Source organism: Notechis scutatus, chromosome 3 (assembly GCF_049901735.1).
Source record: "Notechis scutatus isolate UNSWTSFEM ecotype Mainland chromosome 3, rNotScu1.2, whole genome shotgun sequence".
Classification (NCBI taxonomy): domain Eukaryota; kingdom Metazoa; phylum Chordata; class Lepidosauria; order Squamata; family Elapidae; genus Notechis; species Notechis scutatus.
This window is the reverse complement of record NC_142011.1, coordinates 147,038,408-147,061,642: the sequence shown is the minus strand read 5'-3', so window position 1 is coordinate 147,061,642 and position 23,235 is coordinate 147,038,408. Positions and strand designations below refer to the sequence as shown.

Below are 23,235 nucleotides of genomic sequence, written 5' to 3'. Positions count from 1 at the left end.
ATAGGCGTGGCCAGGTGGTCATGTGACTGGATGGGTGTGGCTATGTGGTCATGTGACAGGGGGTTCAAAAGTTTTTTCTCTCTTTTTTTCTTTCGCAGCACACACCCCCCACGCCCCATTTTTGGCCTAGTGGGCCTCAGGGAAGCTCCTGGGCGCTGAAAAAAGAAGCATTTTGAAGCCTTCCGAGGTAAGTACAACAGCGGGGAGGGAACAGCTATGCCACACGATTTAGATTAGCTAGGAAGCAAGAAATTCGATGATTTCCTGCTTTCTAGCTAACCTAAATTGTGCAGCACAGCTGATCGTCACCCAGCTGATCATCAGAAATACCGATTTGGCTGAACCAGTAGGATTTTTTACTACTGGTTCGGACAAACCGGGCCAAACCAGCAGCATTTCACATCTGGCCTATCCTGTCCTTTCATTAATAAACTATTATTGAGTTCCCTCATTCTACCATGGCTGATTGACAAAATACAAGTGGCGTTATACAATGCATCAGGCATGAACCACAGCTTACAAACAACAATGACTAATGGTTTTGGCATAATCAAGTGTTTGTTTGGTTTTGGCATAATCTAGTGTACAGATTATGCCAAAACCAAACAAATCCTATTATTACATTCTGCAGGGTGTGAACTTAACCTTACAGTAGATCTAGAAGTGTACTTCAAACTCTAGTTCACATATCAGAGGCTAAGATTTTCTGCTCTGATAAGTTCCTAGGTTGTGAGTTGCTTCCATGTGCAAAAGAAGCTATGCAGAAGCAGTTAAGCAGCAGATATCAGCAAACTAATTCAGGAATAATCAGCATTTTCTTCAGATTCAGCCAGCTGCTACTTGAAGATGAGTCACAAGGGATAAAAACTCCTTGCCAGAAACAATCAGGACTAAAAATTCAGAATAAGGAAGTATATTCAATAAATTTATTTGCTATCATTAATTTGTAGTCTACCCTTTCCATAATTTAATACTTTATTTAAGACAACTTTACATAAAATCCTGGGGGGGGGGGAGGAACCGCATTGTATAAAATAATAGAAACAAAAAAAAGCCAACATAAGCTTCATTTTTTCCACAGCAATCAACAAGAAAATCACCTAAGGGTCAAAGAAAACGCCCATCTCTTTTCCAGCATAGGTTGTCAAACAGAGCTTGACAAACCAAAGCACTAGCTTCATTACAACTGCCATTGAGAGGCCTTATAGACTGATTGACAACAATTTGTCAAAATATCACAGAATGAGAAATTAAAGAGGTTAGACTCTTCTCAGTGAATATTACTACCTGGAAGGTGCAACCAATGCCAGATCTCAGGAGGCAGGACAAAAAAAAAAAAAAAGCTATCTCTGAAATTCTTGCCAATCGTTATTGGACGAGATTAATTTGAAGGTGTCCAATCAATGCATCTTATAAATGCTCCAGCATTGTTTTCAAGTTTAAAATTGTCTACATCGGGGTGTCAAACTCAAGGCCCAGGGGCTGGATCCGGTCCACGGAATGCTTAGATCTGGCCCACCGAGCCAACCTGGAAACAGTGAAGGACTGGCCTGCAATGCCTCTGCCAGTGAAAATGGAGCTCAGGAGGGCTGCACGTGGCCCTCCCAAGCTCTGCTTTCACTGGCAGATGGTTGCAGGATGCTGTCACAGCTGAAAACAGAGCTTGGGAGCCCGTTTTCTCTGGCAAAGCACTCAGGCCACCACAGGCGCCCCCCGACACAAGTGACATCAAGCTGGCCATGTCCACCCCTGCCATGCTGACTCCGGTCCCCCAAGGTCAAACACAATCCTGTTGCGACTCTCAATGAAATTGAGTTTGACACCCCTGGTCTACATTATCCATACCTCATGACTGATATCTCCTTTCCCACATAAAGACAATTTTAAGAGTTAAATTTTGAGAATGAGAACAGGAATGTTGTCCTTTGCAGGCTGCGTCCCAAAAAAAGGAATAATGGGAAGGAGGAAAATGATCTGAAAGGAAGAAGATAGCTGGCACACTGCAGCCTCTTTTAAGCATGAGTAGGATGGTCTTGGGAAAAAGTAGCCAAGGATCCAAATGGCAGCGGCCAAACATTCTAGCAGTGCCTGATCCAAATTGTTATCCTGATGTAAGATAGGCGATCAATAAATTTTATAAATAAATAAATAAAGTGGAAGAGGAGGAGGAGGAACATAGTAAACATTGGATCAATATGGAAAAATAGACAGCTGCACAAAAGTTGGGGAGTTGTCACATTAATTGGGCATGTATGCTAGACATTTTTCTTGAGCTCCACCAATGTTGACCAATCTCTTGCCCTTAACTTCCAGGGATAAGAGAAAACAGCCCAAAAGATGCAAATCTTTCCCTTGCATTTGTTTTCTCATCTCTCATGATGTAACTTCTTGTATGAGTCATTCTCTGTTCAGTAAACATCAGCTAAAGATAGTGTCTGTGTAATATTAAAGTTGGTAATTCACCTCATTTGAAAAACACATGGGCAGTTTACTGTAAAAACATGGATACGGCTCCCTGTTTTTCATGCTACCATAACCTAGACTCCAATCACAAAACATTTAGTTTGCAAAATTCAATACATTTGAATGGAAGAGAAAGTGTTTGATGTTCTGGTAAAGAGAAAGAGACTTGAGTTCCATAGAAAGCGTTGCATTAAAACGAATGTGGCAAAAATAACTCAGGCTACTAAAAATGAGGGAGGGAGGGAGGGGAAAGGAAGGAAAGGAAGGAAGGAAAGGAAAGAAGGAAAGGAAGGAGAGGAAGGAAGGAAGGAAGGAAGGAAGGAAGGAAGGAAGGAAGGAAGGAAGGAAGGAAGGAAGGAAGGAAGGAAGGAAGGAAGGAAGGAAGGAAGGAAGGAAGGAAGGAAGGAAGGAAGAAGTTTTCAGTAACAACATAGTGTTTTCTACTATCTTGGCTAACTCTGTGATCACTTGAACAAGTGGAGAACTACATAATCTGAGCATGTACTTAACAAACACACACAGTTCCTTAAAGAGTCCCATGTGACTTTCCTGTAGAGTTATACATGTATACAGAAAGCCAGTCCCAAACAGGAGGAAAAACAATAGCATCAAAACATCCAGCATCACCAGATTTTAAACACGAAGTTGCATGAACCTGTTGGAAGAAGGTGGCATGTTATTGCATCAGCATTACATCATTAGCAGGGCATGCAGAAAACAGAGGACTTAACTAAGAAGCCTTCTATGAGAATAAACAGAATTGAAAGCATGTGTACCTAAAAGATGATATCATCTGATCAGAAGTAAGATTAGGTCTCCTCTCAGATATGACACTGCATTATTTCAGGTTGCAAAGAGAACTATTTCTGAATTCTCTCTATGTCAAACTCTAACTGCAGTGAAAGCAAACAGAAAGAAAACATCAAACTAATAACTCAGGGAGAAAAGTTATATTCCATGGGTGTTGCTGGCTACTGCCACTTTTTTTAGCTGCAGGCAGACTCTTCTTAAGTGTTTCTTGGGAACATTTAATGAAATCCTCCACTTGTAGCTTAAAGTGGTACAGATTGTTATATTTCATTTTGAAAATCCTGTCTGTAAAGTAATGTAAAATATTCTGTCGGGTGTTTAGATCAAGCTCCTAGTCCATAAACCAAAAGCAATTGCCTTAAATCCAATTTAATTCTACATCTCTTAATGGGAAGTAGTTCAGCATACAGTGCTCTAATGCAGGCTGACTACATCCTTTCTGGTAAATGCTTAACCATTTTTACCATGGCAAAATTGGAGAATGTCAGCAAAAAGGTCACCTTTTGTATGCAGTTAAGTGATTCTCTACTGCCTTTGTTTCATGCCCTTTCTTGGGAAACCCAGAGCCCTCAGCAGATCACGTGGACTTCATAGGAAACCAAGGGGCTGAGATACCAGATGGAAATCCATAACAATAGCATTTTAAAAGTATTGTTTATTCATTGGTGAATTGGGATTGTCATTTTAAGGGGCGGGGGAATGCATTCTGGTACCAAACAGGCCCAGAACATGGCATCGTAATGTCAGGTCTATCATTAGTTAATTTATAGATTGTAAGATACAGCTGAGGCAAGTACGACTCTCAACTACAGGAACTCCTTGACTTATGACCATAACTGAGCCCAAATTTTAGGTTGCTAAGTGAGAAATTTGTTAGGTGAGGTTTGCCCCATTTTACGACTTTTCTTACCACGTTTTGTTAACTAAATTGTGGCAATTGTTAAATTAGTAACACGGCTGGCTTCCCCCATTGGCGCATGACCCCGGGACACGGCAACCGTTGTAAATGTAAGTCAGTTGCCAAGCATCTGAGTTTGTACTCATGAGGATGTGGCAATGGTCATGTGTGAAAAGTAGTCATAACTCACTTTTTTTCAGTACCATTGTAAGTTTGAATGGTCACTTAAAGGAACCGTTATAGGCCGAGAATGACCTGTATAGCTCTTTTCTGAGTGCACAGGAAGGAATAACACCTATTGGTTTGTCTAGTGCCTTTCTCTTTTTCTGCACTAAAGGAATACTAGTCCTCGACTTACAACCACAATTGAGCCCAAAATTTCCACTGTAAAGCAAGATATTTATTAAGTGAGTTTTGCCCATTTTACAACCTTTGCTTGCCATCGTTGTTAAGTGAATGACCACAGTAGATAAGTTCGTCATACGGTTGTTAAGTGAATCTGGCTTCCCCATTGACTTTTGGTCACAAAAGGGGAACGCGTGGCCTTGGGACACAGCAACGGTCATAAATATGAACCAGTTGCCAAGCGTCTGAATTTTGATGATCATGGGAATGCTGCAAAGGTCGTAACTGTGAAAAATAGTCATAAGACACATTTCTCAGCACCTTTGTAACTTTGAACAGTCACTAAGTGGACTGTTGTAAGTCAAGGACTACCTATATAGCCACTGAAGAGGCCTTTTGCATTTCAAGTATAGCATCCAAATTAGGGTTGCCTGCTACGTTTCCACATATCTTGCCAAGGCTGCAAGAGTTCAAAGTCCCATCTTTTAGATCTTTGGCTGCCCAGCTCTCCAATACAACACATTATTCCACCCCATTCCTTTCTTGCTTACGCCTCTACCCATGGTTATATTTCAGCCTGGCTCTATTATCTTCTTGGTTTCTTCTTTCTTCCTACCCAAATCATCACTCTTTTGTTTCGTTGTTTAGCCCTTTGCCTATTTGTCCCCACTTCCTTCAGCTCATGAGAATGCCAGACAATTTTTGCAACCAAGCAACCACTCCAGGATGTTCTACGTCATTTCTGCCCAAAGCTTCCCTGTGTGATTTTTAAAACTTTAAAGTCAATCAAATTAAGTCAAGCTAAAAACAACCTGTAAACGAAGCCAATACCTAAATCAGCACAAATTCCAATGTAAACCAGCATTCATTTGGCATAACATTGTAAGCTCAAAATATATACCAGTAATTCAAAATTAAAACAATAAGGAAAATACACTGAAAAATAACTTTAAAAACACTTCAGAAAGCAATTGGGACTGAGCAATTTTAATCTGGGCCCAGGCAGAAGCTCTCTGAAGAGGGCATTCTATACTTTGGATGGAAAAGATCTTTTTCCTAATAATTGCCTGCCCCATTTCTTTAGGCAAGGCAAGTGAAAATCAAGAGAGCAGCTTTTATAAAGATCTTAAAAACTAGAATAGACATGCAACTTAAACACCACTAAGTTATTTAAGAGTGCTTAATATTTTACTTCCATTAGTTTTTTTTCCTTAACTTTAACTGCTTTTTTGAAAGTTTCCATTTCAGGACTTATCATCTGTTGTTTTTTTTAAACAAAAATATTTTGGCTACTTTGATGTTTAACTTCCTTAGTTCTTCACAATTATTTCGGCTCGTTCCAAAATCTATCTCTACTGCTGAGACCTACACTGAAATTTTGTTTCTAACTGAAATGAAAGCTTCCAAGAACATTATTTCCTAAATATGTAAACAATATCCTATGTTAATGTTCATAAATTTTCTAACTATCCAGAGTACTTCAAACAGATTGAGAAATATGGCAATATATATTCCTGCATGTAATAGTTAGCACTGTTCTCAGAGAAGGGTGAAAACTAGCAAGGTGATAGACAGAGCATTGTCAACATCGCATACATATTCAAAAGAAGTGGGATTTGCACTATGATGCTGTTCCATCTTGCCAACTTTGACAAACAGATATACCCTTACTTTCTCTACATCTGCGTCTTCCCTCCACAGATATTAAGGGTTTAGACTAGGAAAGAAAGACCCAGGTTCAAAGCCACTGTCATTTCTGGGTGATTTGGGCCCAGGCACAAGTTCACATTGTTCAATTTCACATTCAACCTGTTGTTGTGAGGGGTAAAATACAACAAGAGAAGGTATGCTTAATGCTAATGCTCTAAACCTGCTGAAAGAATGGTAAACTACCAATCTAGCCAAGTAAATACATGTAGCACGCAAATATGATGAATTCTAGTACCAATTCAACTACTAATGGTGCTTTTCGGTTTAAAGTGACTTATCTTAAATATAAGTACATAAAATATGGAAATTGGATCAGGATGGTCTATATATAGTTACCATTAAAACAGAAGTTGAATGTTCTTTACAAAACTCACTGTTATATCAATAGTGAGAAAACATAATTCCTATGGTGTTTTCAACCTTCCACACCAAAATATCTGGGTTTCTGTAAAACCTAAATACCAACTATCTTTCATAATAATGAAAATCATCATACAGTATAACAATTGTGCTATATTTTAGCAGTACTAAAAAGAACAACATTCAAAACTTGCTACCAAATTGTAATGCTGGATGTCATGCAAAAAGAAATCCATAAAATGCATTAGGAGTAGTGACTATTGGAAGTATTGATTATTTGATTTAATTTAATCAAACTCAAGAATTGATTTGATTTGAAGTATTGAAGTATTGATTTGCATTAAATTTACTTTGCCTTAGACAAAGTCCGTTTCACTTAACAACTGTGTTACTAATTTAACAACTGCAGTGGTTCGCTTAACAACTGTGGCAAGAAAGATCATAAAATGGGACAAAACTCAGTTAACAACTGTCTTGCTTAGCCACAGAAATGTTGGGCTCAATTGGGGTTGTAAGTCGAGTGTATGTGTTGCTATTGGGTAAAATTATGCATAAGCTAGAATATATTTCTGATGTTTACGTTGAGAGATTCTGTCTGCTACCTGCCAAGCACCTCACATTCCTTTATAAAACTTCAAAAACTATGGAAATGTCATACAGTAATTTAACTGTCCATTCCACTTGTTGGAGAGATTATCAATAACTTCTTGTACTACCTCCCCAAAAATTTGTTCTGGGAGAAGGGGATCTTCTAAATCTGATTTTTTTTTAATATAATTTTTATTGGTTTTTAAAACGAACATAGACAAACAAAACATAAAAACATCAAGCCATCTTTCCTATATATACATACAGTGTAGTGTGCCAGTTGGTTTACAAATTGTTTTGTGCTTCCATTTCATCCAAATCTGATATTGTAAATACATAACCTAAAGGCCTCAGTGGCTTACATCCCATTGGACAATGAGCCAAAATTAAACCTGAGTTGAGCTAGAATGTTTCACAACAATAATAGCTGAAAGACAATTTTGAGTTGAACAACAAAAGGAGAATCTTCAGCAATGAATTCTTTAATAGGTCTGTCTTTTTCTCATCAATTCTTGGGATTGATAAAAGCCACAACAGCCTTGGAGGGCTCTTGTTCTGTATTCTGCTTTGAATTCTTCTTATCCAAATGTGTTTGACTCAGCAGACAGAGGAAGCCAAACAAAACTATTTCAGACAGGGAAGTGGGAGTGAGGGACAATATCTGCCACCTACAGAAAGGGAGAGGTCTATGGCCACCCATGTTTAATGCTGAAAAATGGGAACATGCACTGCTGCTCTTTGACTGTGGAGAAGCCTGCAGAGGATTGCAGCTGCTCATTCTAAAGACTGGGTGGCCGATTCTTTTTCAGTGGCTCTGAAGAAAGTTAAAATTAAAAACACTGCTGTGGAAAAGAACTGGGGTCACACTCCTCTTGAATGAAGCAAGATGATTAAGGAAGGAGGAGGGTGGTTTATCCACTGCCAAACATCTTGCCTACTGTGTGAAAAATCCTCGGCAAAAGTTGAACTAATTTTATGAGAGAATTTTACACCACAGAACTTGACCTTTGTGAGAATACAGGACACAAGCCAGTTTTATGCATTTTGGAAACAGGGACTTTGGGAAACGCTGCTTTAGATTCTGGGTTGCCAGATCTATATAGAAGCCTAAATATTTTTAAGCACTTATAAGAGTCTGTATTTCTTTAAGCACCTGTGTGATACACCCATGATGTGTAAAAATGTGTACGTATGTTTTTAAACACCATTGGATCTAAATTTGGGGGCCATTAGTATAAGGCAGTAATTTTCAATATGTCTAACACATAAAGCTGCCTCTACACAGCTTTATCCTTACTTGTGTTCTGTTTCATATTATGTGTAACATTCCTTCCAACTGTGTTAATACTGCATGTATATTTTAAGCACAAATATTGCCTATCTGTATTCTTTCTTTTCACAATATAGCTGTACGTTGCATTAAGGATTGGTGTGGAATATATATCCAGGTATAGATATTAATATTTACTAATATAATCATGATTCCCTACAACTGACTTTCCCTACTCCCACATTTTACCCAGCTGTAGAATTTTCATACATGAAGTCATAGGAAGTATTGTAAGTATTATTAAGGGGAAAAATGACTCATTTAACTTTAGACCAATCACTATATTAAGTTCTATGAGAAGTGGATGATAAAATACAATGATAAAACCAAGATAAAATAAGAAATGGGTATCAGAACAATGCAGTGTATGACAAAATGGAAGATAAACCAGTCCAAGAATAAAATTGTGCAGCATTTTTATAAATCACTGAAGCAGTATTTGAAAGGCTAGCAAAACATTAAAATGATTTTCTCCTGACTCAAAAAACTTTTCCAGTGAAATCGTTTCACAGAGAGGGGGCCACCCCTAAAAAGTCCTCCCATTTAAAGCCACCCATTGTGCAACTAGGGCGGGGGGTGGGGAGAAGGCACAGAAAAAAAAGGCTCAGAGATTTATCTACTTTTGTAGATAAATGTACAACATATTTCTTAGAGGGGGAATGTTAGTTTCCATTTGCTTTTTTTTTTTCCTGCTCTCCCAAATGGAAAAGGTTAAATGATAACAGTTATTTGGAAAAATACAGTCTCTTGTATCTCAGAGAACAATGATATTAGACAAAACACATGGTTCCAATTAATTAATGAACATTTTCCGTGTGTAATTTTACTGCCCTTATTCCATTACAGTTCAACATTTCCTATTGTCACGGCTTGCATTCCTAAATAGTTCCACATGGCTAGTACTAATCTCTGTGACCAATTGAAGACCAATAATAAAAGAAAATACTTGGGTATAGAAACATGATAATCTCAAGTCACAAGCTGCAAGATCCAATGGGGTGTCTAAAAGAATTTTCTCCTCAGAGTCCTCAACATATTTTCTGAATTTTCTTTATTTTGGAGACGCTAGCATGTCTCCAATCTTGAAATACTCTCTCTCTGTGTGTGTGTGTGTGTGTAATCATTCTTTAGCAACCCTTGGACTGGGTAAAAATAATAATGCTTGCTTTGTAAATGCATATAAATAAGTCCTTCCTAAACATGAAAGGTTGGGGAGACTGAGGGAAATTAAATGTCTGGAACAGTTTTCAAAAAATGCAGCCCTGCCAGTAGAACAGGTTAATCAACACACTATAACAGCTTTGAAGGAAGCCATTTCAATAGTAAACACATTTTGGTGGTTTAACTAAGAGACTTTCTAGGGCAGGGGTAGGGAAACTTGGCTCTTTTATCACTTATGCCCTACATTTGTATATTAAACAGTCCCATTCAAGTCAAAAATTGATTTCCCCCACAACTGAAAAACCAGTAGGCCAGGGATGGGGAACCTTTTATGGCTCACTCAGGAATTCTGGGAGTTGAAGTCCATAAGTGATAAAAGAGCCAAGTTTCCCTACCCCTGTTCTAGGGTAATTGAGAAACCTGCAACATCTCTATGGTTTTGTGCAGTACAGTTTCAAGCTGATGTATAAAATAGGGACCATCACCATCCCTCCAATGTCCCTGGGAGACCTTGGGAATTTTGTGGTCGAAGTACTATGACAATAGTTCCCCAACACTGATACACTAATGTTATTGGCAAAAAGAAAGGAAGAAATACCTTCCTATTTTTTTCTGCTTGGCCCAGGTTGGTCTCTAACAAAATGAAGGGCAGAATTCATGTCTGTAAGGCCACAATGTTGTTCAGCTGGACCTACATCCAGAACTTTATTCATTTTCTGAGCCTGGGAGTTTATTTCTGAGCACTAGCCATGACTAGAGTACACATTTATTTTATGTCCCAAAGGTGTTTGTCGAAAAGCAACTAGACTTTCTTAGTTTTTTTCCTTGAAAACGTTTCACTTCCCACCCGAGAAGCTTCTTTAGAACTTAACTGAAGAAGTTTCTTGGATGAGAAACAAAATATTTTCAAGGGGAAAAAAACTAAGAAAATCCAGATGCTTTTGACAAGCACCTTTGGGACAACCATGACCTGGATGATTGAGAATCTCCATAGATACTCATTTATGAAACAATTTTCCACACACACATAGCATTTATGTTGTTTCAGCAGTATAATTCAGTACTGGAGAGGGTTTTCTTCAAAGGAAAACCTTTGCTGGTTTGGGTTTAAATGGTTATAGATAACAAGCCATATTCTGCCTGTCCTAACAGTTTCAGAATTTCATTTTTTATTTTTTTGGCCTGCTGTTGATTTGAAATTTGGAATTAGCAGAAACCGCACTGGAAGATTTTGATATCTAGACCAGTGGTTGCCAACCAGTGGGCCACGATCCACTGGTGGTCCACAAGAAAATTTTGGTGGTCTGCAGAGAAATGTCACCCCCAAAGCACCCCCCCAAAGCAATTAATCCAAGCTGCGCAGGAACACAAGGCTGCACCGTTCACATGGCTGGCAGAAACACAAGGCTTGTGTCATTTGCACTGCGAACAACACAAGGTAGTGAGGGAAGGGGGAAAGGAGGGGATTGGGGGAACTTGCCCCACTCGCCCCATGCCTGGCCTGGCCACCGGGCTGCTTCTTTCTGCTTTTTTCTTCTTCAGCTTTTGGCTGCACGTAAGGAAAGCAGCAAAAGTCTTTCTCTCCCCCAGATTCTGCCAGAAATGAGTCTTTGGACCCTGCAAGGCATCCTGCTCCAAGAGGCTGCGCTGGCAAATATTCATTTCTGTCAGACTTTGGGGGAGAGAAAGAAAGACTTCTGCTGCTTCTGCTGCTTTCCTTGCATGAAGCCAAAAGTCTCTCTCTCTCTCCCTGAGAACGGAGCTGGAGACAGTAGCCTGCAATCCCAAATAATGATCGATTGGTAGGAAAACAGGGTGGGGAATTTTCCTGCAGATCAGAAGCCAGCAAGGAAACGGCAGAAAAGAAAAAAGGAGGGATTGAGCCTAAAAAAGGGGGGCAGAAAGGACACCAAAATGGGTGGAAGGATGACTCCCTAAGGAAGAAGGCAAGCTCGGAGCAGCAGAGAGAAAGCTGGTAAGCCCAGCTGTTTGCGAGGGGCAAAGTGAGGAAATAAGGAAAAATGACCATGCAAGCGCCCGGGCAGCATGTTGCAGCTTCTGGACAGGTGGGGAAAGTCCCACCCACTGCCACTGCTGCTGTTTTTTTGCTCTCGCTTCCAGAGAGCACTGCCACCATTGAGCAGCCCAGCACTTGCTCCGCCACTGAGCCTGAATTGATCTGGTCACACACACACACACACACACACACACACACACACACACATGCTCTGCCTCTCGGCCCAAGTTAGGGAACCTCTCCAAATGCCCAGCCCCACGTCAACGAAGAAGGCATAGCTGGTTCAGCTGGAGAAACTGCTTCATGGCTTTTCTCTCCCTCTTTCTTTCTCCACTCCCCGCCCCACCCGATGGAAGGACTCTCACAGCCATGAAGCGGACTGGTGGCCTCTGCAACAGGACTGCAACTTTGGCGGATGAGCCATTGGCAGGCTTTTTAGGGTTTCGCTTTCCAGTTCTCTGGGAACTCAGGCCCAGCTTTGGTGGCAAGCCTGGCAGTTGTATGTATCCCGAGAACATGTCCTCCTCCTCCTCCTCCCTAAATCTGAAAAAGCAGGGGTTCTGAGCTGGTAAAATCAGTGTTTAAGTGAAGTTCAGAAGTCTTACTATATCGACCGTTATCCAGACCAGGGGTCTCCAACCTTGGCAACTTTAAGCCTGGCGGACTTCAACTCCCAGAATTCCCAGCCAGCTTTATTAGTGGTCTGAGGGATTTAAAATTATGAGTTTGGTGGTCCCTGAGGTCCAAAAGGTTGGCGACCCCGATCTAGACTGACATCTAGATCAAGAAGACTGACATCTAGGACAACCATTTTTCTTGGCTGCCACATACATTTATTTTTGTACTATATTATAATGGATTTTAATTATAGATTGCCTGCTACCCAGAGCAACTTGCTTGAGATGAGCATCTATAGAAATTAGTTATAAATAAGAACTGCTACTGTCCAAATAAAAGTAAAATGTTTAAGAGAACCTCTCATAGTTCGATAAGTTTTCTACAGAAGTTTTCTACAGACATACAAATAGCATGATTCCATACTGATTCTAAAAGCCATGAAGCATTTAAAAATTCACTTTTACAAACTGGAATATAAACTGGAATATAAAAGATAGAACTTCTTTGTTCTCAAGCCTCAGATCTCTCTCAAATCTGCCATTCTCTTACTCTACAGTGCATCAGCAGGCAGATTTAAAAAAAAAATAGGGGGAAACCCACAAGCTTTTGTTCCTTGTCCAGATGACCACAGAGAAAAGGTGGAAATTTGGACAATCTCAACCTCATCTACGAATGTATTATGGTCTCAGTATAATCAGTGTTGGGATATTAGCATTTGGCTTCAATTAATTCTTAGCCTTTAAACCTGAGATAGAGTTTGATACATAGACAAATTATTAAATCCATACTTCCTTTCTGGAAAAATAATTATGCTTCTTTCCAGGCTTAGAAAAAGTGGAATACAATTGGAAAACCTGTAAAACTTCTTTTCCCATTCACCTGCTCTTCCGGTGAGAGAGTTGGAGAAAAAAAAAAGTAAATTCAAGGGCCTAGATTCACCAAGACTTTGCAGCCTTTGGGGGATTTTTCAGTCTTCCTAGCTAGAGCAGTGTTTCTCAGACTGGGCAACTTTATGATATGTGGACGTCAATTATTTGGTTGGAAAATTCTGCAAGTCGAAGTTTATGTCTTAAAATTGTCTGAGAACATTGAGCTAGAGCAAGAGTGTCAAACTGGATTTCTTTGATGGCTGGATCAGCATTGTAGTTCTCCGTGGGCTGGCGGGGGGGCAGCAGAGGGAGACGGGATGGACGCCTCCTGCAGCACCCTGTCGGCCAAAACGGGATGTTGGGGGGCCACGTGCAGCCCCTCCGTGCCCCGTTTTTGGCCTGGACAGCCTCCCGCAATACCCTGCTGGCCAAAACGGGACACGGGGGGGCACACCTTGTTTCCTTTACCAAAGGCACCATGGGCCGGTCCTTTGCTATTTCCAGGCCAGCCCTGTGGGCCAGATTTAAGCACAGCATGGGCTGGATCTGGCCTGCGGGCCTTGAGTTTGACACCCCTGAGCTAGAGTTTTAAGCAGGTAGAATCAAATCTTTAAATAAAATGGCAAGAAACTAATTGCTATTTTTTTTATATAAAAATCAGAAACACTTGGATTAGGAAGGAGCTTCTTTTATTTTACTAAAATATCAGTTCTGATTATGAATCACATATATAATCCTACTTGTATGGATCTTTCTTATTGTTACCCTAATACACTAAATCATTCTGGCTGCACAAAATGTGATAGCTAATTTTAAAGGGGAAGCAAGCTTAATAGGCAAAGCTTCTGTTAAAAATTTAAAACAATAAAGCAACGTGATTAGGAAGATTCACTAAACCCTACAATGAAGTGACCATACACACAACATTTACTTCAGAGAAGGTCAACTTTTGAAATAATTCTCCGCTTACCATTCCTTGTTTGAAGGACTCTGTGGCCCTAGACATCCAACGGGTAAAGATCTGAAAGACAGAAGAAAAGACTTGAGGTAGGTTACTCAAAATAAGCACCTGGTGTGCAAGTGAGTCTCACAATCTGATTAGAGTTCTTACATAGCTATTTAAATTAAAGTAACCATTTCTTAAATTCAAACTATCTTCAAATGATTTGTTTTGTATTTGTATTTAGTTCTCTGTCAATAACTCACAGGTCTGGGAATTACTAAGTTGACAAATGCTCAATTGCAACCTTTTAATTTTTCATCATCCCACAGTGAATGTAGGGATATTGTCAGGTACGAAGAAGCAGGACCTCTGGTTAGGTTGCAGCACAGATTTATTCAAGTCTATACACAAGTATCTGATTAACTAAAGTTCAATACTAAATTGGATCCAGATAAAGGTCAACAGAATTCAGGAGGGGTTAGACTTGGAAAGTGACTCTAAGTAGATGATGCATTTAACTCTGCCCTACCAGCTCTGCATGCTTTTCTCCTGCAGATATAAACATAATTTTCGGAGCTATGCAGCTTCTATTTATACTATTGACCCACAATAGACTCTACAGTTTTGCATAAACATGATTATGGAATCAGTTATTTTTTTCATAACAGAGTGGGTCATATCTAAATCCCAAGGAAGAATATTTAGTATGATCAAACTCTATGCATTTAAATAACACAATATATTTGAAACTTTTAAACATCCTTGAGATGAAACTTCTGACAATTGTGAATACTGTATGTTAATAACAGACCCCTCCCCAAACCAAACAGCTGTTCCCCAAGCAGTCCCCACAAATCTTCAAGGTGCCTTTAAAGTCTTACATGGCCTGAAACAAGGTTATTTGGAAGACTGTTTTTCCCCAGTTACATCTACCCAACCCCAACAGAACAGGGAGGCAGGATATGCTACAGGTCCCCTCTCTTAAGGAGGTTCATCTAGTACAGGGGTGTCAAACTCGTATTGCCATGGCATCATCATGTGACATAGTGACTTTTTTCCCATTCACTAAATCAGGCGTGGGCGTGGCCCATGTGTGATGCATCAGGCCTGCGGGCTGCGAGTTGGACAGCCCTGATCTAGTAGTACCAGGAAAAAGGGCCTTCTTCATGGTAGCTCCCTTCCTATAGAACAGGGGTTGCCAACCTTTTGGACCTCAGGGACCACCAAACTCATAATTTTAGATCCCAGAGACCACTAACTGGTTCTGTGGGCGTGGCCCAATTTGTGGGTGTGGCTTGGTGGTCATGTGACTGGCTGGGCATGGCTTGCATGTAAATATTACAAATATTTATATAAATATTGAATTTTTTATAAAAACAGAGAAACTTTTACCCAAATTCAGGCAAAGCAGGCAGATTGAGTTGCTCACAGAATCATTCAGTGATCTATCTATCTGCCATCGGCTAGCTCAGTCTCTCAAATTTGCTTGCTGTGAGTCTGCACTGAATTTGCTTGCAAGCAAACCTTCAGTCCTAAGGGAGATTCGGCTTGTGTTTAGCTAGAAAGCAAGAAATCCAACCATTTCCTGCTTCCTAGCTAATCTAAATCTCCCGGCACAAACAGAACAGTTGATGGTCGGAAAAAGGAAAAATAGCAACTTAGCAGACAAGTTTGCCAGGTAAGGAGTGAGTGGGCGGGGAGGGTTCCCGCGGGCCATGTGGGCTGAGCAGCCTTGTGTTTCTACGCAGCCTGGATTAATTGCTTTGGGGGGTGCTCTGGGGGTGAGATTTCTCTGCGGCCCACCAAAAATTTTTCGTGGCCCACCGGTTGGTGACCACTGCTGTAGAACATCATCCTTACAGAAATAATCTTAATGCTCTTTCGAAAGGCCTTAAAGACATGGTTTTGCCAGTGGACCTGGAGATCTCAGGGTGATATGGAGACCAAGTGGTTGGTTTCATTGTTGTCACTGGCGGGGGGAAGGGGTTAGGCTTTGTGTTGAATTTGTATTTCTGTAAGTGTTGTGGTTCGCCGGCAGCAGGTGTAGATGGCTGAGGTCTCTGAGAGCGAGGACTCGGATGAGGAGCCTGCATGTGATGCAGGGATGGGGCCAGGACTATCAGAGAGTGGGGTGCTGCCTTCAGAGCTTGTGGAGTCTGGCAGCAGTGATGAAGAGGACTCCGGGTTGCCTGTGCTCAGTGTGCATGAGCACAGGGCTGCTAAAAGAGCAGCTGAAGCAGCACGGGCGACTCGGGAGTAAGGCTGCAAGGTGATGGCTCCTCCCATAAGGGATAAAAGCCAGCCTTCGGGGTTGGCTTCTTTGCAGGAAGCAAATAAGTTCTTTCAACTCCAAGTTCTCGTGAAAGTCCTATCTATTTTGGTTTGTTTTCGGAGACTTTTGGCTTTGGACATTTATCTGCAATTAATCTTGTGTTCTTGGCAGCCTTTCAAAACCTTGAAAGGGCTTGTTCTTATCTGGGACAATTAATTTTAATGACTCTTTGCCGTGAACGAATAGAATTCACAGAGACGCATTTAAAAGGTTTGTTTTTATCTATACTTTGTGTTCATTTGCTGTGAACTAGGCTTGGGTCAGAACAGTAAGTCACCTAAAGTCATTGTGAGTTGGGACAACATATAAATGTTTTTAATAATAAAATGTAAATATGACTTTAACAATTTTATGCACATGTTTATGATATTTCTGATTCTTAGGATAAGATACCAGAAAAAGTATATCTCAATAAATTTATCATGGCTTAGGCAATAAAATCAAACTTCCAATCTAAAATGGAAAAACTCTATGGTATTAGAATGAGGAAGGGATCCTTCCTTGAAGAAGGCACCATCAAAATGAGGACTTTATGTTGTCATATTTTGCTGCCAAGTCTAACAGTCTGTTTTTGAATATCACACTTCAGAAAGGAGTATGTACAAATGTAAATGCAGGAGTTGCCCTCCATGATTATTTTGCAATGTATATGCAAACATAATGGCTTCATTCCAGATCTTCTACTGTGTAACTTTGACTCTGTTTTTTCCTTCCTTTTCTTTTATCCCTTCCCCAACTTTCTGGGGTTTTTTTGATGTTTTTTAGTGTCATTTAGATTGTAAACCTTGGGGCAGAAATGCCTTGTTTTCATTGATTGAACCTAAGTCACTCTGTGAGGTTTTTTTCAACTTTAGAGCAGGGTATAAATACTTTAGATAGTAGATAAACACAGTCTCAATTTTAAGGCAATTCATGCTATTTGCTCTAAGAACAATCTTCTCTGTTTCATTTTTGATAAATTACAGAGTGTATCAGATACCACAGACATAAAAGTAACATAAATCTTTAATTTCAAATAATAGTGAAAAAGCCCAAATATATGTTGTCGGATGTATGAATATTATTGTAATAGCCACTGAACTAAGGTCACAGAGACACAAATTCAATTGCATTTGGGCCACAGAAGTTCATTGGGTGACTCTGGGTCAGCATAATCACTCAGCTCAACCTGTCTCCCAGGACTGCTGTGGAGAAAATTGAGGGAAGAAGGGTTATGATGCAGCCTTGAGCTTATACTTATTTCTGATAAATATAGGCACTGCAATTTCCATATTTATGAAAACTACAATGGGAAAAATATCCACCAAAATGTCAAAGAGAAAAGATCCAAGTGTCATATTGCTGGCAACCCATTTCTAATCTTCGAATGACTTCACCCAATTCTGATGTGTGTGTTTTTTAATATTACAGATGTTGAACCATAAAACAGAAGAAAAGTATTGTTCCTGAGAAAGACATGGATTCAAGGGATATGCAATAATAAAATGGATTTTTAACTTTTCATGTAGCACTATCATCAAACCCTACTGAAATAACAGGGTGATCACAAATTTTCTAATTGGCCATTATGATGTATTAAGCAGATATCATAGGTAAAGAAAATAACTGACAGGTTAAGAAAATTAATTTCTTTTACTATTACTGAATAAAAGAAACCAGCAAAAAATGTCACAAATAGCCATCATATGACCACAAAACACTGCAATCAGTTGTAAATACTAACCCATTGCGAAGAGCATGAAATGTAGTCATGTGATGGGGTAGAGGAGGAGGATGTTTCACAACCACCATAGGTGCTTTACAGGCTACTAAACAATTGGCCCTAAATCTTCAAGATTAGAAAAGATGTATATTTAACCGATTTTACTTCGCTTCATTCATGAATTTTGCAGGCAATCTTCTTTCTAAGCTTTCCATTATTTTTCTGTTTACCTCCTATTTAAACATCCATAAAAGAAGTGAGGGGAAAATCTATATTTCTTTTTAGTACTGATGCTTCATGAATCATCCTTGGACTGAGAATTGCAAGTATATACACAACCAGTAGGGTTTTTTGGATGTGGGAAATAAATAGTTACATTCAAGGAAAGAAAATATTCTATGTTATCCAACAACTATTTTGTAAAATGACCTTCCTTTATTAGGTCATTATAATCATCCATACATCCCACATTTGATGGTCTTCTGATCTCAGTCTATAATCCTATCATCAAACATAGGCCACAATAATTTATGGCACAGTTATTTTGGGATTAGGCTTTATGATTTAGTTGTTTGTTTAAAAGACTGAAATGACTACCCCTCTGGAAATAATCAACTAATTCATAATCAAACAGTCTCCTTCAACTTGGCTTCAAAAATCCAATTTTGCAGTTTTTTAGACAAGATCATGAAAATGACTTGCAGACAATATCTACATGTATTGCTGACTGAAAACCCAATGTGGGTTTTTGCATAAAACAGAAAAAATGAACTTTTTAATGATTTTAATGATATAATCTAGGAGACATAGCAAGGATTATATAACTTTAGAAAAATAAATAAATTTATAATTGTACTTATAACTGCTATAGGAAAGATCCAATGCCACTTTTCTGTTTTTTTCTTTCTTTTCTATTTTTCTTTTACTTTTTCTTTCTTCCACTTTTAAGTATCTTTGATTTCTTTCACTTTCTTTTTTCCTCCTATTATCCATATATTAGTGTATATTAGTGTGTGTGCGTGCATGTGTATGTATGTATATTTAAATTATGTATGTAAAAATGGAAGTGATTTGCCATTGGTTCCTTCCAGCATTGTTAAGAGAAAAGCTACAGTAGCAGGACACATAATGATATTATACAATAGTAATGCAATGGCCAAATTGCAGGAAAAAAAGTATTGATTCTTATTTTATTAATTATATCATGAATTCTTCCATGAATGTCCCCTTAGAATCATCAACAATACCTCTGCTGTTTATAGGTATAAAAGCTGGTTATCTAATCCCATTTTAAAGTTAGGAAAAAGAAACTTTTGACTTGCTCCTTATAAATCTCCATTTAATACCGAATGCTGCTTAGCATACGGCCTAGCTCAAGCCACTATATGACTGAGTCATACAACATCTGTTCCAGAAAAAAATGGAAAAGTACTAAAGAAATTTTACTTTGGAAGAAATACATTTGTTTGTTGGTTCAAAACCAATCTCAGCATCTTAGTGTGAACATATGCCATTCTATCACATCATCAATATCCATATGCCACAGCTGATGCTTTCCAGGGTTGGGCTTCCTACGTTTGATTCCTGCCCAACCAAAAGGTGGTGTAACCTAGTACAGAAACAGTCTCCCATTCATGGAGGAATGAAGCAATTTCCTTACTCTCTCCTACTAGTACAGCAAGCAAACAGACAGGCCTATGATATTTCATACCAAGATGAGATGAAGCTGGAGCCTTGGGAGGCTGAAAATGGGCCTGTTTTGGCACTTCAGGTATTTCTCGAAGACCCGTTTTTCGACCTCCCAAGGCTGCAGAGGCTTCCCTCGAGCCTTTGGGATGGCGAAAACGGCCTCCCCCAAGCTCCAGAGGCCCTCTGGAGACTGAAAATGGGCACTTTCAGTATTTCCAGAAAGCCTGTTTTTCGGCCTCCTGAGGCTGCAGAGGCTTCCTTCAAGCCTCTGGGAGGATGAAAACAGCCTCAAACAGGCCAAAAATTAGCTGGGATAAGCAGTGCAGATAAGCCAGAGGTGGGAAACTATGGCCCTTTTATGACTTGTGGACTTCAACTCCCAAAATTCCTGAGCTAGCATGGCTTGCTCAGGAATTCTGGGAGTTGAAGTCCATAATTCATAAAAGGGCCATAGTTGCCCACCCCTGAGATAAGCAGTGCAGATAGGTTTGGCTGGGGCTCGCGTGCCCGCACAAATGGTTCTACGTGCCACATGTGGCATGCATATAATAGGTTTGTCATCACGGTTGTAGGTCATCTAGTGCAACCTCCCACCCAAGCAGGAGACCATACACCATTTCTGACAAATGGCAGGCCAATCTCTTCTTGAAAGCCTCCAGCGATGAAGCTCCCACAACTTCCAAATGCAAGTTGTTCCATTGGTTGATTGTTCTCACTGTCAGAAAATTTATCTATATTTCTAGGTTGAATCTCTCCTTGATCAGTTTCCATCCATTATTCCTTGTCTGGCCTTCAGGAAAATAGCTTGACCCTTTCTCTCTGTGGCAGCCCCTCAAATATTGGAACACTGCTATCATGTCTCGCCTGGTCCTCCTCTTCACTAGACTAGCTATGCCCAGTTCCTGTAATTGTTCTTCATATGTTTTAGTCTCTGGTCCCCTAATCATCCTGGAAGTGACTTTTGCTCTCAGATGAAGACATGTGCATCTGATGAAATATGTTAGCATCCTAGTGCTTTTCGGGTATTTTGGATTTCAACATCATCAACACCCAGGCTGCACAGTTAATGAAAACATCTGTGGGAGTTGTTATCCAGGATACTTTGAAAGCACATGATTTCTGCTCTCATACATTAAAGATTGTAAGAACATAGATTGTTATTGTAGAAATCTGCCTGTTACACAACATAGAACTGGGTATAAGATTTAAAAACATTGGTCTCTCACGATGCTGAGACTTCTCCAAATATAGTCTTTTGGCTGTTCTGCTGGATATTGTCTGGGAGAATGAAATTATGTTTCAGATGCCACTTGGAAAGTTAACCAGGAAAGTTTTAATACAGAGTTATCCCTTTATCTTCCTACCTAACTCCCAATTATTCTTCCTCTTTTTCATTTAATTCCCAAGCTAAAGTACAATTCTTAAGCCTTTTGTAGCTCTTCCATTTGTATTTCAATGATCCTCTCATGACAGGTTTCTAGTCATTATTTTTGATCCAGTATCAACACTTGTACTGTCCAGACAGTTTAGAGTTAATGGGATTTGGGATAGTTAGTTAGGAATTGAGAACTGTCCCCTTAAGGGAATGCATCATGGTAAATGTAGTTAAGGTTTCCTGGGAAATGTAGTACATGTCATGTGGTCACATCTGTAATCCTGATTGGTCACTAAATTGACCCTTGTTGGGTTGGGGGAGGCTCCCTCACTCTTGCCTGAATCCATTACCATGCAGCTGCTTCAATCATCATGGGGATGAGAGTTTATTATCTTTCTACACCATAATGTAGATATGCAAAGGATTGGACATTAAGAAGAACCTCATCATAACTGTGAGTTGATAAGGATGCCTGATGAACCAATAAAAAAGACTTTGTATGGATGCTTTGTGGAGTTGCTCTGTCTGCTTTATGCCCATCCAGAGGGTAATAAGCAGAACAACACTCAAGTTTTGTGATTTAATTAACAGTCAAGACAGAAGTAGGATTATTCTAACTACAATATAAAACCAGAACAAAATCATCTCAAGGACTCTTGAAATGCTCAGTTATATTCTATATTATTAAACTTTCATCCTAGAAAAAGCATGCAAACAAGCAAATATGTCTAAATGTACTTTTTAAATCAATTCAAATAGAATAATATTTAAAGAACTGCATTTTCCAATTTTCAGAGCTTTTCAAATTAAAACAATTCCTCCAGCCACCCTGGTTATTTGACTGTTCATTCAGACATGACCAGTGGGGGTATTCTACCAGTTCGTCCCAGTTCTGCCAAGCCAGTAGCAGCGATGAACGGCGGAGACCGAACTGGTTCTCTCCACCGCTCTGCTGTTGGGCCCACCCACCCTCCCGGGCTCCCATACTCACCTTTATCCTCTGCTTTTGAAGCGCAGCTGCTTTGCGCAGCACACAAGAGTGCTGCGCGGCAGCTGCTGAAGCAACCAAGATTGTGCAGACTTGCAGGAGGTGGGTTAGAACGCCTCTGTGCCTGCCCAAACGTCTCTGCGCCTGCACAAAATGCTCATTTGGCGTGTGCACACACACAAAGTGTGTGCACGCGTGCAAAGCACACCCACCAAGCCACGCCCACCAAATATTTAATCCCACCAGTGGACATGACAGTTATTTACCACATGTGTTACAAATATTCATAAGACAGGAATAATGAAAGGTATGACTCTATTTATTTAAATACCCATTGGTAAAAAATGAGCACAAGTTTCTTCCAATCAACCTGCTTAAAAGTACATGAACCCAGTTTGCAAAAATTGATTCCTTCGGTTGATCTTGCTCCTCAAAATTGATTCAGTACGAAAGGGAAAGATTTTGATCTTCAGCACTCTCCCAGTAAACATTCTCTTTTCAAACTGCTCTGAGTTTCACTGTGTGATCCTGCTATCTATTATCACCAAAGATATGTTTTTGGGTTATATTTATTTGTATTCCACTTTCATTCTTTTTACAAATAACTCAAGGTGGCAAACTGTTCTAGGCTGTAGAACAGGGGTGTCAAACTCGCATCGTTGCGGTGGCGTCACATGTCGTATTGGGACTTTTTTGCCCTTCACTAAACTGGGCATGGGCGTGGCCAGCATCCGGCCCGCGGGCCAGGAGTTTGACAGCCCAGCTGTAGAACAATGGTATAGAATCTAAATCAGACCACTGCAAACATAAATCTGCTTTAAATTAAAAAAAAAATGAAAAAAAGTTAATGTTGGGATTAATGTAAGGGTCTGCCAGATTTTATAAACGACCTTGTAATTTTAAAATGGTGTTCACATTTGTACCTACTTTTAACAACAATTGATTTTTGGAAGAGGAAATTAAGATATAAGAAATTGTCTCTAGAACTTTTATGTGACAAAAATCATTTCTTTAGCGTCTTACAGCACAGAATAATT

At 39.7% G+C, this 23,235-nt stretch overlaps 1 protein-coding gene and 1 long non-coding RNA gene across 16 annotated transcripts in view; one reads left to right on the top strand and one right to left on the bottom strand.

Moving 5' to 3' along the window:
* Positions 1–23,235, bottom strand: part of LOC148131431 (uncharacterized) — a 266,370-nt gene that overhangs the window by 113,236 nt on the left and 129,899 nt on the right. For all 15 annotated transcript variants that reach the window (XR_015748834.1, XR_015748835.1, XR_015748836.1 and 12 more), the window contains one exon: positions 14,140–14,190. Coding sequence is in view for 4 of the 15 variants with exons in the window: in XM_087961390.1 (XP_087817516.1) it covers positions 14,140–14,190 (51 nt within the window). In the remaining 11 variants the exon portion in view is untranslated. The remainder of the gene's footprint in view (positions 1–14,139; positions 14,191–23,235) is intronic.
* On the top strand, positions 105–18,050 carry LOC148131432 (uncharacterized). Its single transcript, XR_015748840.1, has 3 exons — positions 105–187; positions 14,156–14,216; positions 17,855–18,050. It is a non-coding gene; the product is annotated as an uncharacterized LOC148131432 (long non-coding RNA).